Below are 14,903 nucleotides of genomic sequence, written 5' to 3'. Positions count from 1 at the left end.
GGTTTCATCTGGGTGGCTGGTTGGATTGTGTTTGATCTGGAGGTATCAGGGGGAGTCTGGCACAGCAGTAGGCTAGCACCAAATTTAAAACAGAAACGGCTGTGAAAGTCTGACTCACAGACGAACACAATACAGAAGCCTGATGATGGCAGATGAGATTCTGCCAAAACGTTGCTACAACTTTAAAAGCACAACTATAATGACAGTTGAGGTCCCAGAATTGCATACAGCCTCCTGAGTTGTGGCCTCAATAAACTCCAGAAGTTATTATTCAATTTATATTGAATAATATATATTATATTATTATTAAATTATAATAAGGAGAAAGTATACATTAGACATTCGGGAACAATTACCATATTTTTGCTTCATAAGATGCACCTAGGTTTCCAGGAGGAAAAGACCAAAAAAAATATGAATATGGAGCTCTGTCTCACTGTGAATATGGAGCGCCAAATACGGAGCCGCAGTGCAGTGAGGGCAGGAGGCAGAGCCTGAGAGGACCACAGATAGGTGTCCTCTCATGTGCCAATTCTGCCTATTAATTCCTGCACTGTGGAAAAGAGACAGAAGAGGTGGGCAATGACAAAGACAGAAGAGGCGAGGTTCAGCACTGTAAAAGGACCCTGCTGCCGCAGCCCGGCTGCTATTCCCCATATTCACTCCATAAGACGCACAGACATTTCCACCCACTTGTTGGGGGGGGGGGGAAGTGTGTCTTATGGAGTGAAAAGTATGATGTATTTTTAGTTTCAATCCTTTTCAATTATCACTGAATTGACAGATTTAATTTTTGTCTTGATCTCCCTACCACCACCATTTTGCTATCCGTGCCATTCGCCATCCTGCTACTCAAATGACCCTCAGCACAGAAAATATTGCACACTTTATTTATGTACAAAGGATGTACAGGAATATAAAGTTAATATTTTTGATGTTTCTATTAAACAGCTGCAAGGTCAAAAGAAGGTTGGAGGTAATTCAGTTTGAGAGCTGGAAAAATGTGATTTCATTACAATGGATCTGCTACTGGGTGAATATTTTCTAGATGGGTCACAGAGCTTGAGTAGTTGCATTCATCCCCTGCATATTAAAATATTGCTTGGAAAAAAAGTCTCTGTGGCAGTGCTTCTCAGCCTTAGTAACTTTAAGATGTGTGACTTCAACTCCTAGAAATCTCCAGCTAGAATTCTGGAAGTTGAAGTCCACATACACATACATCATAAAGTTGTTGCAGTTGAGAAACTCTACTCTAGAGGTTTCTGATGTAGACCCACCATATGCACCAGAAAGTTCAGTTCCAAACAGTTCCTAGCTAAGAAGTCAAAGGTGCCACTTTGGAGAAGTTTCACTTTGTGGACTTACCACAATGAATAATTAATTCCTCCCTGCTACTGGTGTAAAGCTTCTCAAAGCTGAAGCTTCAGTTACATCTGGTTTTCAAAGATAATTACTAGTAACATCATTCAGGTTGTCTATCTTTTATATAAAGACTAGCCATTAACCTGGCATTGTCTGGGTATTTATATATCCCAATCCTATATTAGACAGGAGAATCCTGTAGTCGGGGCTCATGTTGTTGTACTGTTTCTTGTGCAGCGTCACAATTCTTCTATTCCTCCACAAGGGGGAGTCCACTTGTGGAGTACTGTGACCATGGCAAGTCCACTTTGCTGTACAGTAGAAGCCATTTTAAGGCACACACACCCTGAGGGATGTTAGGGGTGTCTTACCCCCATAGTATTTGTTTCCAGAGGGTAAGTCATCTGTGTACCAAGTTTGGTTGAAATTGCTCCAGGCGTTCCAGAATTGTATTTGTGTTTTTTCCCCCATCAGGCAGAGGGCAAGATGAAAGCATGGTCCTTTCTTGTTCTGTGGGCATTTACAATCCTGTACCTGGTTTCATACACGGATGCCTTTTCCCATGGGGCCAGCCTTTCTGCCTGTTCTGATATGAGACCCAAACATATCCGAGCTCACCTTCAGAATCCTCAGAATAATTACATTACCATCCACACCAACACTTCCTTTTCTCCAGGTGACAAGGTACCAGGTAAGAAATAGCACCTGATTATGGGATTCTCAGGGATAATTAGAAGGCTGTAGATAGCAGCTTATTGCAAGGCTATCAACAGGTGTTTGCAATAAGCCATGATTTGGGGAGCGACACATGTGATCACAGCCCTTTTTTGCACCCTGATCAATAATTCTGAGAATCACACTGCCGAAATGGTAATGGGAAGGGGGCATTTATTTTTCTGTCTTGAAATACACATGTGAAATCTCTCAAACTTATTTTGACTAAAATAAAAAAGCCCCCAAAATGCCCCTAGAAGGTGAAAAGTAGTCCTGATAAGTTCTGTATCATCACCACTTTTCCAGCCGTCCTCCCTGGTACTCTGGAAAAAGAAGACAGGCAAAGCAAATTAAGCTCAGAAGTTGCCCAACTTTCCTGCACACAGGGCTTTGATATGCTTCTTGGTGGTTTGCCCATACTTGTTGGACTTTGGTTTTTGCTTTGTTTGGAAAATTTTGCTGTGGAGAACGGCCTTCATTTTTCAACATCCCGCTTGGTTTCCTAAGGCAAGAAGACAGAATTAATTGGTAAACAGGAAGATGTATATAAAAAAGGCTAAACAAATGTAACAGGAAGAAGACATTGTATAGTATTTGGAATAATTTTAGAAAAATGTGCTTTATATGCTTCTCACAGTGATATGCACTCAGCTATGTTGGGAAGGTAAAAAGCTGCAGCGAAGACATCTGCTCCTAGAATACATGTGATGATTTATTTTCATTAGGTTTCTAGGGTGCAGTTTCAGGCAGAATTATTTCCTTCTAAACAGAACTTCTAAGAATGCTATTTTTGTGAGTTTAGTAGCAGTAAGCCCATACATCAGACTCAGTTGAAAAGAGAGCATCGGTATTTTTTTTGCAAAGAACTTATGAATCACCACTGCTTACTATTTCCTACTTTCCTTATCAAAGGACATGACCACCTTTTGCTGTGGAATTTCTAGTATTTCAGCAAAGTGAAGTTCTCTATCAAAGCAACAAATAAGCCAGGTGCTTAAGAGAGCTAGGAGGGCTTAGAGTAAGAAGGTAGAGAACTTCCATTACAGGTATTGTCTCTTGCCTTCATTATCTACTTAAATTTGTTGCCCAAATCACCCAACACAAAAGTCCATAAACCAGTATCAATAAAAATAATTTCTTTTATTATATACCTTTTCAACAGGTCCTCAAGACAAGTAATATGAATCTCTCCATTTATTACAGTTCCAAGAACAGCTCTCAGATTGAGAGAAAAAGACATTTTAAATCCCCCTAAGTTTCTATGGTTAAGAATAAGGCTTGAACTTGTATTGTGCTGTTAGGTTTATTGAATAGATAAAACTTTTAGATAAAATAAACTTTTGAAATTCCCAGTGCGTATGCATTCTTTGTTTATAAGGGATTATAATATTCAAAAGAGAAACTGTAATTTAGGTTATATGCCAGAAGCCATAACTTGAGGTTTCAGACCCAATAGTCTTCTCTATGACCCAAGGATGCTCAGCTTGTTAAATATGCAATGACGCCTCATTAATATATATGTACGCTGTACACGAGGGTGGAATCTGATTCCACTCATTGGTCCAGCCACTGACGGGAATAATAAAGTCCTGTCAGTGGCTGAAATGTTGGACAGTGCCAGCTATAAAAGTCGGTGCCCTTTGCGTCTTGCCACTTTTTGTTCCCGAACCTTAAATAAGGAGTTTTACTGCATCCTACAGTCCTGCCTCTTACTTCAGCCATTTTACACGGCTTTTCTGCTTTTAGTTTAGCAAAGGAAAAGTCCTAGTTAGTCCCCTCCAATGTGGGGAACAAAAAGTGGAATTGTGCCTCATGAACCCTAACCCACAACACTACCATATCTTCTAGGCATTTGTTCTCATAAAAGGCAGCTGAAATCCCAATGTCTGAGGCAGGAGGAATGTTCACCACTATCAAAATTATTGACTTCTGTATCTCTTCCATATTCCCTTCCTGACATCTTTTCCTTAGTTCTATTTTTTTCTGTCATTAATTGTCTTTAATATTTCATAGTTTTTTTTCCTATTGTTTATCTTTTGTATTTTCATAATCTTGCTCAAAAAAGTAATGGGGGAAGGAAATGAAGATAAAAGAATTGGTGATGTGATTTGTAATATGGACACTATTTTATTTTTACCTCTATTAGTTTAATGTTAAATGTGGAATGACTGAACGGGCCTAAAATTTGCATCTTTTTAAGGAAGAGGAATTATAGTGAAGGGAGAATTATAGGAAATAAAGGTACTGGGCTGCAACCTATTTTATAATGTCTTTAAAATATTATTTGTCTCTAAAAGTGGGTTTTGTTTTGCTATTTCACTTTTGAGAAGATTGAAAAGTGCTTTCCCATTTCTCTGCATTTTGTGCTAACCAGAAATTACTGCTGTTATTATGGTCTTGTTGCCCCTCTATTTCTTGTTCTGAAGTCTCACTATTGCCTACATGTCCCCATATGGGATACTCCATAGGTGAAATTCCTTTCCTTGTGCCTTAATTGAAGGTAAGAAGCCAATAAAGTTGCAAATATTTGAAAAGAACAATAAAAGATAGGAAACTCTCACAAACAGACTCTGTAGCCACTATATCACTAAGAATATGCCAGAATATTATACACCATACAGCTTCTCATCTGCTTTGGGGAAAAAGAGAATTATTTCCCCCCCAACAAATTGATGAGAATGGTTGAAAAATATGTAAGAAAAATGTGTTCACTGTAGCTCTGGCACACATAATAGCAACCTCTTTTTCCAAGTCATAGCACTAATGTTCTACTTTAGTAGAACTTCTAAAAGATTGCCAAGTTGCTTGAGGGTTTATATATCTTCTGGGTTTTATATATCGGAGGCTTTCAAAAAAGTAAGAGTTTGGAATGAAATTATTTCCTTCTTGTCAATCAAACTTATGCTTAGTTCCTTCCAGAAAACATGGCTGTGAGCAGAAGCATATCTGCAATGTGAAGCAAGCCAATTCTGGTATAAGCATAACCTCTACACTAAGTTGTTGTAGTTGGACTTCACCTCAGAAACCTCTGCTCTTCAGCCCCACATCTACAGTAATATAAATGTTTTTGCATCGCATCCTTTTTTTCCTCTCCAGTTACAATCAGGAGTTCACGTGATTTTATGGGCTTCATGCTTCAAGCTCGCAGGGTTCTGAATGACCAAATAGCTGGCACATTTATATACATTCCTCCTGGATCCAAATTACTGACTTGTTTTGAAGATGGTGACACTGTTACCCATTCAGACAAATCACTTAAGAGAAACTTGTCTTTTGTGTGGAAAGCACCAGATCAGCCTATTGGCAACATCAGATTCTTGTAAGTATTTGCTTGCTAAGTATGACATCGCCTCCTAAGGAAGTATTCTAATAATTCAATTGATGAGAATCAGATAAGGGTTTTGGTCTGTAGGTTTCATTAAGAAGAGCATAGAGCAATGACATCCAACCTTTTGAATCCCAGGGACTGGTTTCATAGAGAAAGCTTTTTCTGTGGACCGGAGAAGGTGTGGTTTTGCATGCTACCTGCATCCTGTAGATGGGACTTCGCTTGTTTGTGCGGATCGGTTGCTGGCATGCCATGGCCCATGGCTGGTCCACAGACTGGTGGTTGGGGACCCCTGGCATAGAGCATGCATTAGGTTTTGGATACAAATATGGAAATGTTTAAAATGTTATTTTACATTCTGATTATTTACTTGAAAAGGATAATCTAGAAGAGAATTTATTCATGTCTGGCATGCGTTTCTAATTAGCGGAATATAGGATGTATGAATATTATACTGTAATAGTAAAATTGTTCTATGCCTAATATTTTCATGCATTTTTTAATTGCACTGTTTGCAGATTTCAAAGAATTCTTTTTTATTTACTAAATGATTCATTGATGCAGAGAATGACTAAGGCCTTTCTTCAAATACTTTACAGTTTGTCACTTGTTCAGTCGTACTTTGTTTATTGGGCAAAGATTGAATCGTCAACTGTTTCTCAACAAATGCAGAATAAAACAATTACTGAAAATAATGATGTCTCCAGTACAATTAAACCAGCTCTACTCCAGGAGCTTATTGATCTGAAAGGAACATTTACTGTAGGAAAAAGTAAGTTGTCCTCTCACACACATTTTTTCTTGTAGGAAAGACTGTAAGTGCCTATTTTATTTTTTTAGTTGTTTTTAGTTGTCTTAACTATACAATAGCACATTTGACACAAGCTTTCATATTGAATTCTAAATTTATTGAGGCAGAAAGTGGATTCTTATTTTCATGAGCAAAATGTCCAAGTCAACTAATTTTTAATTACTGCCCTGATTCAATTAACAGTCTAACAGTGAATAGATTATAAATGAGCAAGATAGTTTCTCTAAGATAGCTTTTGCTCATTTTTTTTGTCTATTATGAGGTGATACCTTCATATGAATACACTTTATGAGCTGTCATTTGGACCTTTTGATAAAAGTTGGAAAAGAAAAGGGCCAAATACTTTTTTCTCCTTTTCTTTGCATTTTTTAAATATTAGAATATCTTTTCTCTTTTTGACAGACAGGAACAGTTCTTAGGCAAAAGGAGAGAATAGACCTGCCTCAAGTAAAGAAAACACAGCAATCCGTAACAATCTCTGCTCTATCCATATACTGTAAACTTCTCAAGAGGCATTTGACTGACTTCTCTCAGAAATAAACTAATGGCTTAGAAATATGTTCATCTAATTATATAATTCATCACAATACTTTATAATATGTGTGACAATTGTTTAACATGGAGAGGGTTTATGTAAATAAGCATGTTTTATATTTTGTTCATTGCAGTTTTTTTTAAATGTTTTGTTTTTGTTTCTCCTTCCACAAGGAAGTTCTGTTCCTGATTCCATTGTAACTCCGTTTGCGATGTTTACACCCACCCCCAGCCTGATTCGAACTGAAGCAATCCTGGCTTCGGATTCATCAACTTACCACGGAAAACAAGCCTCTGATGTTGGCATCACTAGAAATTTTCTTTCTGACTCCTTTGTAGACAGGGTCACTTCGCATGACATAATGCTCAGTAATGGAACAGATAAAAGTGGTAGTTTCTCTCTGGAATCATCCCTTCAGCTTCAGGATCTGAATGTCAAAGTGCAAAATTATTTTTCCAGTTCATACAATAGGTAGCGTGAAAGTACAGTATTAAGTGTGTGTGTATGTGCGTGTTAATGGCAATGAGTGAAAAGCTGGTATTGTATAGAATGCCTAGGAAATCTATAAATGTTTGACATTTTAGGCAAAGTATGAAATGTCTGTTTTATTTAAATATGCCACATGCTTTCCCTAGGCATTGTATATATTAACTAGGTATTATGCAGAATGATAAGAACTATTTAGGCAAAGTATGAAAAGAGAGTCATGAAAAAGGGTAGGGTTAGGTCTAGGGTCAGGGTTAGGGTTAGGGTTAGCCTAACACTAACCCTAACCTTAATCCTACCCCTTTATTGTAAAGGATATAGAGTCACAAAATGATATAGGTATCCTTAGTAAGGTGGGTAACTTGAAATGGCTGAGCAAATACAAACGTACTTTTCAAACAGACAGCTATTTAAAGTTACACCTGCCAAAATATCTTAGGGAGATATTTACACAAGCGAGATTCAAACAGCTTGACACAAAGGTCGGATATGGGAGATTCTATTCTATACTCTACAATGGATGTCTGAATTTGCGGACTGGCAGAGGTAAAAGACCTATCTCACATCCTATTTGATTGTTGCCTGTATAAGAGGGTGAGAGACAGGTACCTTGGTCTATATACTAAACGAATGATCCACTGGGATCCCCATATCAAAACAACTTAACTTAAGTGCGGCCAGAATCTGAAAATAATATTTAATACAGCACAGTACTTAAGCAAAATGGTTTGGTTGAGATAGGCATATGTGGGACTGATTGAGTTAGATTGTAGGGGTGATACCGAAATATAATTTTATCTTATTTTATTTATCTATATATTAAATTATTGTATTTTATTTCAGTTTCGTTGAAAATCATATTTTATTCCAATTCCAATTTAAATTATTTTTTTAATCAGATTTTAGTTATAATTTTGGTCAGGAACTCTGCTCTTTGATATGGCCCAGGGCTAATCAATAAAGTCAAGTACTTTATTGAAAAGACATATAATATGAAAATTAAAGAAGAATTACAAAGCATAGTACAGGACTTTCTTTCTGGGAAAAAAAAAGAAGAGAAAAAGACCTCTATTAACCTACTTGTTGCAACAAAGAAGGCTAGAATGGAATTTTAATGGGAGTATTTTATAGTTTGCTGGTTTGTCTTTTGGTATTGCATAGAATGCTTAGGAAATGTATGAACTATTAAGCATTTCATACTTTGACCTCCCATTTTTGGCATTCTATAGATTTCCTAGGCATTCTATAAAATGCTTAGTTTCACACATTGTTGGTAGCATATATAAAAATTGTCATTATGTGCTAGCACTGATGATGTTGCCTAGTTTGGGCAATGAAATGTCTGCAAGAAAACAGCCAAACTGAGAGAACATAAGGTTCCCTTAAGCCCTAGGATTGTGTTTCATTTTAAGTAAATAATATTCTTCTTAGCCTTCAAACCCCAATCTTACAGACATTTACTACAAGAAGATTTCATTGAATCACATCGTTAATGGAAATGATACATTTCCTATAATCCTAAACTTTTAAATGCTCATGGCATGGCCAAGTGTACCACCAGTATCTTATGAAACAGAATAGCTACCAACAATGCAAGTTCATTCACTTGCCTAATTGGGAAAGTTTAAACTTCCTGCCTGCTTTAGTTCATATCCAGACAGGATCTCTCAGAATTAATCTAATACAGACCTCATAACTGCTAGTAGCATATAAATGTTGATGTGCCTGGAAATTGAAGTATCAAGTACCAAGTATCATCCAGAAGGCCACAAGTTTCCATACCTGCTTTTCAATAAGGCAAACAACAAGAGTGTTCGTTATGTCATTAATACACTGTATAGGCCTGATCTCATTGTTGAATCATTATGAAGTACTAATCTAGGAGCAATATCCTTAGAAAATTTCACTTTCTAAATGTTGGGAATACATTATATTTATAAAGATGCGTGAGTGAGGTGTGAAGATCTTAGTCACTCAATGGCTCACAAGATGTTAAAATTGTGACTGAGAACTGGAAGTTGGCATCTGTGAAATATCCTGATTACTTGAAAACTCTGTACATCTGTTCTGAAAATGATAGAGATTCATAACAGGAAGCAGCGTTTCAGCAGACCGAAAGCAAAAAAATCAGCATGGATAGCATAGCTGAAATGTGGGGGGGCTTTCGTCCTTGCATTTTCTATTTGTAAAATGAAAAATATAAGAAATACATAATGGCAGTAAGAAAAGTGCCTACAGAATTCAAACTGTAGTAACTATTAGTACAGTGGAGTACAATTTCTAAATATTTACTAATATTAAGAGTAATTAATTGGAACTTCCTCTTCAACATTTTAGGACAGAAACTGCTTCAAGTATTCCCATGTCTCTCTTGTGTCTGACATGTAAGAAAAGCAAGCAGGTAAGCCTTTGGGGATTTGTGTGTGTGTGTGTGTGTGTGTGTGTGTGTGTGTGTAAGCTAAGACATAACATCTTTTAGAAAATATCTATAATTTCACCTCTATAATAGCCTCATAAATTCTTCCCATGCTAGAAGTCCAGTCTTATAAGGCACATTTTTAGAATTCTGTTTTAGAGGTGTTATTTTTCTTACTCCTGTTGAGTAAAAAAACCAAACTGCATACACTGAAGTCTGTTTTCTGCAGATTTCAGTAGTTTTACCCGTAACTCACATGTCACCCACTTTGCAACAGAAGTGCTTAAGTCCCACAAGAATACTCAATGGGAAAACCAGCAGAAAGTTAGAATTTGTTTCCAGTCCCACTTGCTTTTCTGTCTACCCATGGTCATTATATTTCTATTTAATTAAGTAAATATTTCTGAACTAATGGGCCAATTGGACAAGGGTTGTCTATTAATGATTACGTTAAGAAAAAAAAAAATCTATTTTAATACTGACCCCACTGGACACAATTATTTATATTCTGATCAAATTTGTATTTAAGTTCTACAGTAGTCTGTGAAATTGGCTAGAACCTGCTATTTTCAGCGTGTAGAAAACAAATGAAGATGATTGGATCCACTTTTTTGCCTACCTATGTGCTAGAGAAAACTGGTCTCTGTGCTCCAAAAACTGATAGGTTGTATCTTTATATTATTGGACTTCAGAGTGACCGGTGGTTTAGATAATAATTCCCAACAGTTTACATGCTCAATGGGCCCTTTCTTAAACACTTAAACAAAGGAGTGGTCAGACATTTTCCCTATGTAAAATGTTTGTTATCTTTGATAAAAAAAAAAAAAAGAACACTTAAAAAAACTTGCACAGTTAATTAACTAAAAGGCATTGTTTTTAGCCTAGGTATTAGGTATATTTGAATAGAATAGAATTCTTTATTGGCCAAGTGTGATTGAACACACAAGGCATTTGTCTTGGTGCAAATACTCTCAGTATACATAAAAGAAAAGATACATTCGTCAAGAGTCAAGAATCATAAGTTACAACACTTAATGATAGTCATAGGGTACAATAAGCAATCAAGTCATACTAGGAAACAGTCAATGTATATCATAAGGAATGTGATTCAGGACCTGTCACAGAGAAAATGTAACTCAAATAGTTTCTTCATTGACCTGGGTAGTCTAAAACTAACATGTAAAATAAGTTGCAGCCTAATGAATCTTAAACTTTGCCTAATTCTTTCTCTCTGTTCAACCTCTTCCACTTCCCAATATCTTCAAACACAAAAATGTGTTAACTAACATTACATCAAAGTTACAATGGCACCGAAAAATGTGACCTATACCCATTTTTCACAGCTTCCCCCATGATGATGTGATCAAAATTCAGATGCTTGGCAACTGGTTCATGTTTATGACCGTCCCAAGGCTCAGTGATCCCCTTTTGTGACCTTCTGACAAGCAAAGTCAATGGGGAAGCCAGATTCACTTAACCACCAGGTTACTAACTTATCAACTGCAGTGATTCACCTAATTACTATGGCAAGAAAAGTCATAAAATGGGGCAAAACTGACTTAACAAATGTCTCACTTCACTTATTATCTGGAGATTATAATGAGATCTTTCCTTTCTATTAACAGCTTTACCCCCATGATGCTTAACTGAGGCACTGTTAAATCTCAAATAAAGTAAGCTATTTTATCCAGTAGGCATTTCATGTTTTTGCTTTTAAGGAGAATTTGATGACACCGACTCCAGATGTAACTAAGTCTTCACCTCCTATTACAACTTCACCATTGGTCCAGTTTTGGGACTCTCCATTGCCAGAAGATTTGGATAGAGAAGAGAATAGAGATGTCGACCGAAGTTTATCAGCAGTTTCAAGACAGATAGCAAATAAAGAACCAATAACACAGAAAGTTCCACTAAATTTTCTGCCCCTGGCTGAATTTCCCACATCTGGGCAGGAGACGTACAATCAGGAGGAGGTTCCTAGGAACACGCTCCTAAAAGTAACAAGGATAAAACCTCAAGCTACTGTTTCTGGAGTGGAAAAAGAAAAGTCACACAAAGAGTCACGACTTGTAGCAGCTCAACTGGGTGTTCTCCTTGGCTGCTCTGCTGTCCTTGGCATGGTCCTAGCTGTTGGCCTCCGCTGCATCCATTCCCAGTATTGTCATAAGCGGACTGAAGTCTCTTTTAGTGAGCCAGATAATAATGTCATCGCACTCCAAGATAGCGGAGAGATGATGCACTTCAGGAAGATACGAGAAAATAGCTTTGTCCTGGTACAGGCAGAGTACAACTGGATCAGCCCTTCAAGCAGTGTTACAAAAGCTGTTGTGTAGAGAGCCAGTTCATTGCGGTATTATTGATATTGTTCTTTTAGAGGTGAAATGTGTTTATCTTTGAGGCTATGATAAATATTACTAAGAACATAAAAATCTGTCTAATTGCATATATTCATTTAAGTGAAAACAATCAAAACAGGCATGCTTTAATTATATGACAACGGACTCTTAACTATTAGATATGTGTTATAAAACAGACGTGTTCTTAGTTTTAAATGTCATGATTTTTTTTGTCCAAAGTATTACAGTTAATACCACATACTTATTAAAATTAATTCTTCAGACATTTTTGTTTTGTTGGTGCATTTGAACACTACGAGTAACAAGAACTGCAATTAAACATTGTCTTATAGTTAGTCTTTGCAAAATAAATAAATAAATGAAGCTCTTCTCCTGGCTATTCTTTTTCAAATTTCATCCCTCTTCTCACTTAGTGGCTTTGATTTGATGTGTGTGATATTTCTCAGATAAGTCAAATTTTGCCACTTGAACTAACTTTCCATTTCAGAAAAAAAAAAACAATAGAGAGCAACACTTGCGTTTTAGAAAATTGATTCCTGGCATACAACACACTGACTGCCTTTATTATGAATTGATCTCCAGAAATGAAACAAAGATACCGCAAATGCCACCTTCTAGGAGTGGAACATGGCTCCTCATCAGGTGTAAATGGAAAGAAAGCTTCTCCTGGCCATTTACACCTTGATCACTTGACTTGTTAGATGCACCCAGATGACATTTGCTTTGTTTCCTCTCCAGATCAGTTTGATAAAATTATTGGAAGAGAAGTTTATTAAAGAACAGGAAGGTTTTGTTCAACTCAGGAACTCCCAACATGGAGGATACAGATCTATAGGCATATAATTAAAACTTTTAAATAAGAAGTTAGAAACCAACACAAACTGATATATAAAAGGGAGGAAAAAGGAAAAAGCGCAAGAAAGGAACAAAGTTAAATAGAAAAGATAGAAAAAAGTTATAAAAGAAGTGGTTGCCAACATTCTTCACAACAGTTATAAATATAAATCTCTTTGTACTTACAGTCATTTTAATTTCTTTAAAGTTACATCATGATTCTTTTCTTTCTGTAATCGATCATATTTAATCATCAAAAACCATAGGTCACAATTTCATTTTTTTCATTTTTATACAAGAAGTCTATAAAAGAGGCTGCCAGTCACTAAAAATAATGTTTTCTCTAAGCAAAGAAGTCAGTTTATCCATTTCAGACAAACATGGAGGGTTTTTGACCTGAAAGTCTTACTCCAGCTGTGCCCTCTTGAAGAAAGCCCATTCAGTGGCATCAGCTGTTTTGAATAGCAGATAAAAGCTGGAAAGGTGATCTGTAAACTTTGAATTAGCACCTGATGCTACCAACAATCTTTGACTTGTATGTTGCCAGTGAAATAATGTACACTCGAGGTATATGCAGAAACACCCCCAAATATGAATATAAGAAAGTAAAGAGAATAATTGGAGCAGCTCATTGAGGAAGGACTGGGCGCACACAGGAGATAATGGCTGAATTCTGGAGGCAAAGGAGAAATAAGGAAGGAATAAGGAAGGAAAATGTGCTAACTTGTCCCAAACCCTGTGTGCAGTTTAGGAATCCTCCTGTACTCATAACTGCTGCTTGAAGAGCAGGTGGCAGTTGTGATTAGGTAGGCTTTGTGTGGTGCACCGGTTACACCTGTTCCTCCACCAGGAGGCCCTGCTCACAGTTACTCATGCTGCAGTCACCTCCCAATTGGATTACTGCTATGCGCTCTTTATGGTCTGCCCTTGAAGAGTATTTGGAAGGTTTAACTGGTAGCAGCACAGACAGTTATAGGTGCATCATTCTTCATACATGACGTCTCTGCTTTGCAAGCTGCTGGGGCTCCCAGTATGGAAACAATTCAAGGTGCTGTTACCTGTAAAACCCTTCAGGGCTTGGGCCACCTTCTGGAACATCTCTTTCCAAGGGTGTGTATCTGTCCTGTTTCATCTGGCAAGAGAACCATGCTCTGGTCCTGTCAATGAGAGTGTGCCAGCTGATCAAGCCCAGGAAGAGAGCCATTTCTGTCATGGTGCCTACCTCTGGAACAGTTTTACTCCAAGGATTAGCCTTGCCTTGACTCTGTAGTCTTTTGCAAGGCATTTAAAGACTGGTGTGACCGTCGGGCTTGGGGAGCCCGAAAAAGGGGTCAGCCCATTTCTTAGTTGTGGTTATATTAAAAATATGGTGTCTTAAGTGTCTTATTGGCTGCTAAATTATGTTGTTTGAGTTTGGTTATCTTTTTGTTAACCATTTTTTAAAACTGTGGTTTAAATATTAGCTACCATAGACAAGTCTATGAGATAGGTGATCATGGAAATAAGTTCATTAAATTGATTAAAATTTTCTATTTTTAAAATACAAGTAAAATTATAAGCAAAGTTTTAAATTTACTTTAATTGACACATTTTTCGAGTCTTTTGTTTATAGAACTGCATCTTTCAATGGCTCAAGTATAGGTTTTGGTTACTTAAAGTGGAATAAAATAAGTACACCACCACCATATTTGATTAGAAATGTATAGATCATTAATTCATTTTTTAAAAAATAAATTTTATTAAACATTTTCCAACAATTTAAAAACAAATTTACATTTCCAACAATGTTACAACATCATCAACATTCATATTCATATATCAATTACTTGTTACTTTTATATCTATTGTCTAGCTAGATATACCAGGGGTCCCAGACTAAGTAATACTCCATTTCATTTCGATCTTTTAACTCTGCATGGAGATGGAGAGGCTGACTCTAGAGTTGAAAGATCATTAATTCATTTTTATTAGAAGTAATGCTTTACTAAAAATAATTCCAGCTATGATTGAATAGTTCCTAGAATTGTGTGTTTTACTACTTTACAAAAATAGTGCAGCAA

General features: G+C 36.7%; 1 protein-coding gene across 1 annotated transcript; it reads left to right on the top strand.

Moving 5' to 3' along the window:
* The first annotated feature begins 1,835 nt into the window (after positions 1–1,835).
* Positions 1,836–12,228, top strand: REELD1 (reeler domain containing 1). Its single transcript, XM_026668642.2, has 6 exons — positions 1,836–2,053; positions 5,173–5,395; positions 6,004–6,176; positions 6,924–7,221; positions 9,574–9,637; positions 11,371–12,228. The coding sequence occupies exons 1-6, from the start codon at positions 1,849–1,851 to the stop codon at positions 11,983–11,985; spliced, it is 1,578 nt and encodes a 525-aa protein (XP_026524427.2). The 5' UTR covers positions 1,836–1,848; the 3' UTR covers positions 11,986–12,228.
* The last annotated feature ends 2,675 nt before the right edge of the window (positions 12,229–14,903 follow it).

This window comes from Notechis scutatus, chromosome 4, assembly GCF_049901735.1.
Source record: "Notechis scutatus isolate UNSWTSFEM ecotype Mainland chromosome 4, rNotScu1.2, whole genome shotgun sequence".
Lineage (NCBI taxonomy): Eukaryota > Metazoa > Chordata > Lepidosauria > Squamata > Elapidae > Notechis > Notechis scutatus.
The sequence above is the reverse complement of the archived record's forward strand: the minus strand, read 5'-3'. Positions and strand labels throughout refer to the sequence as shown.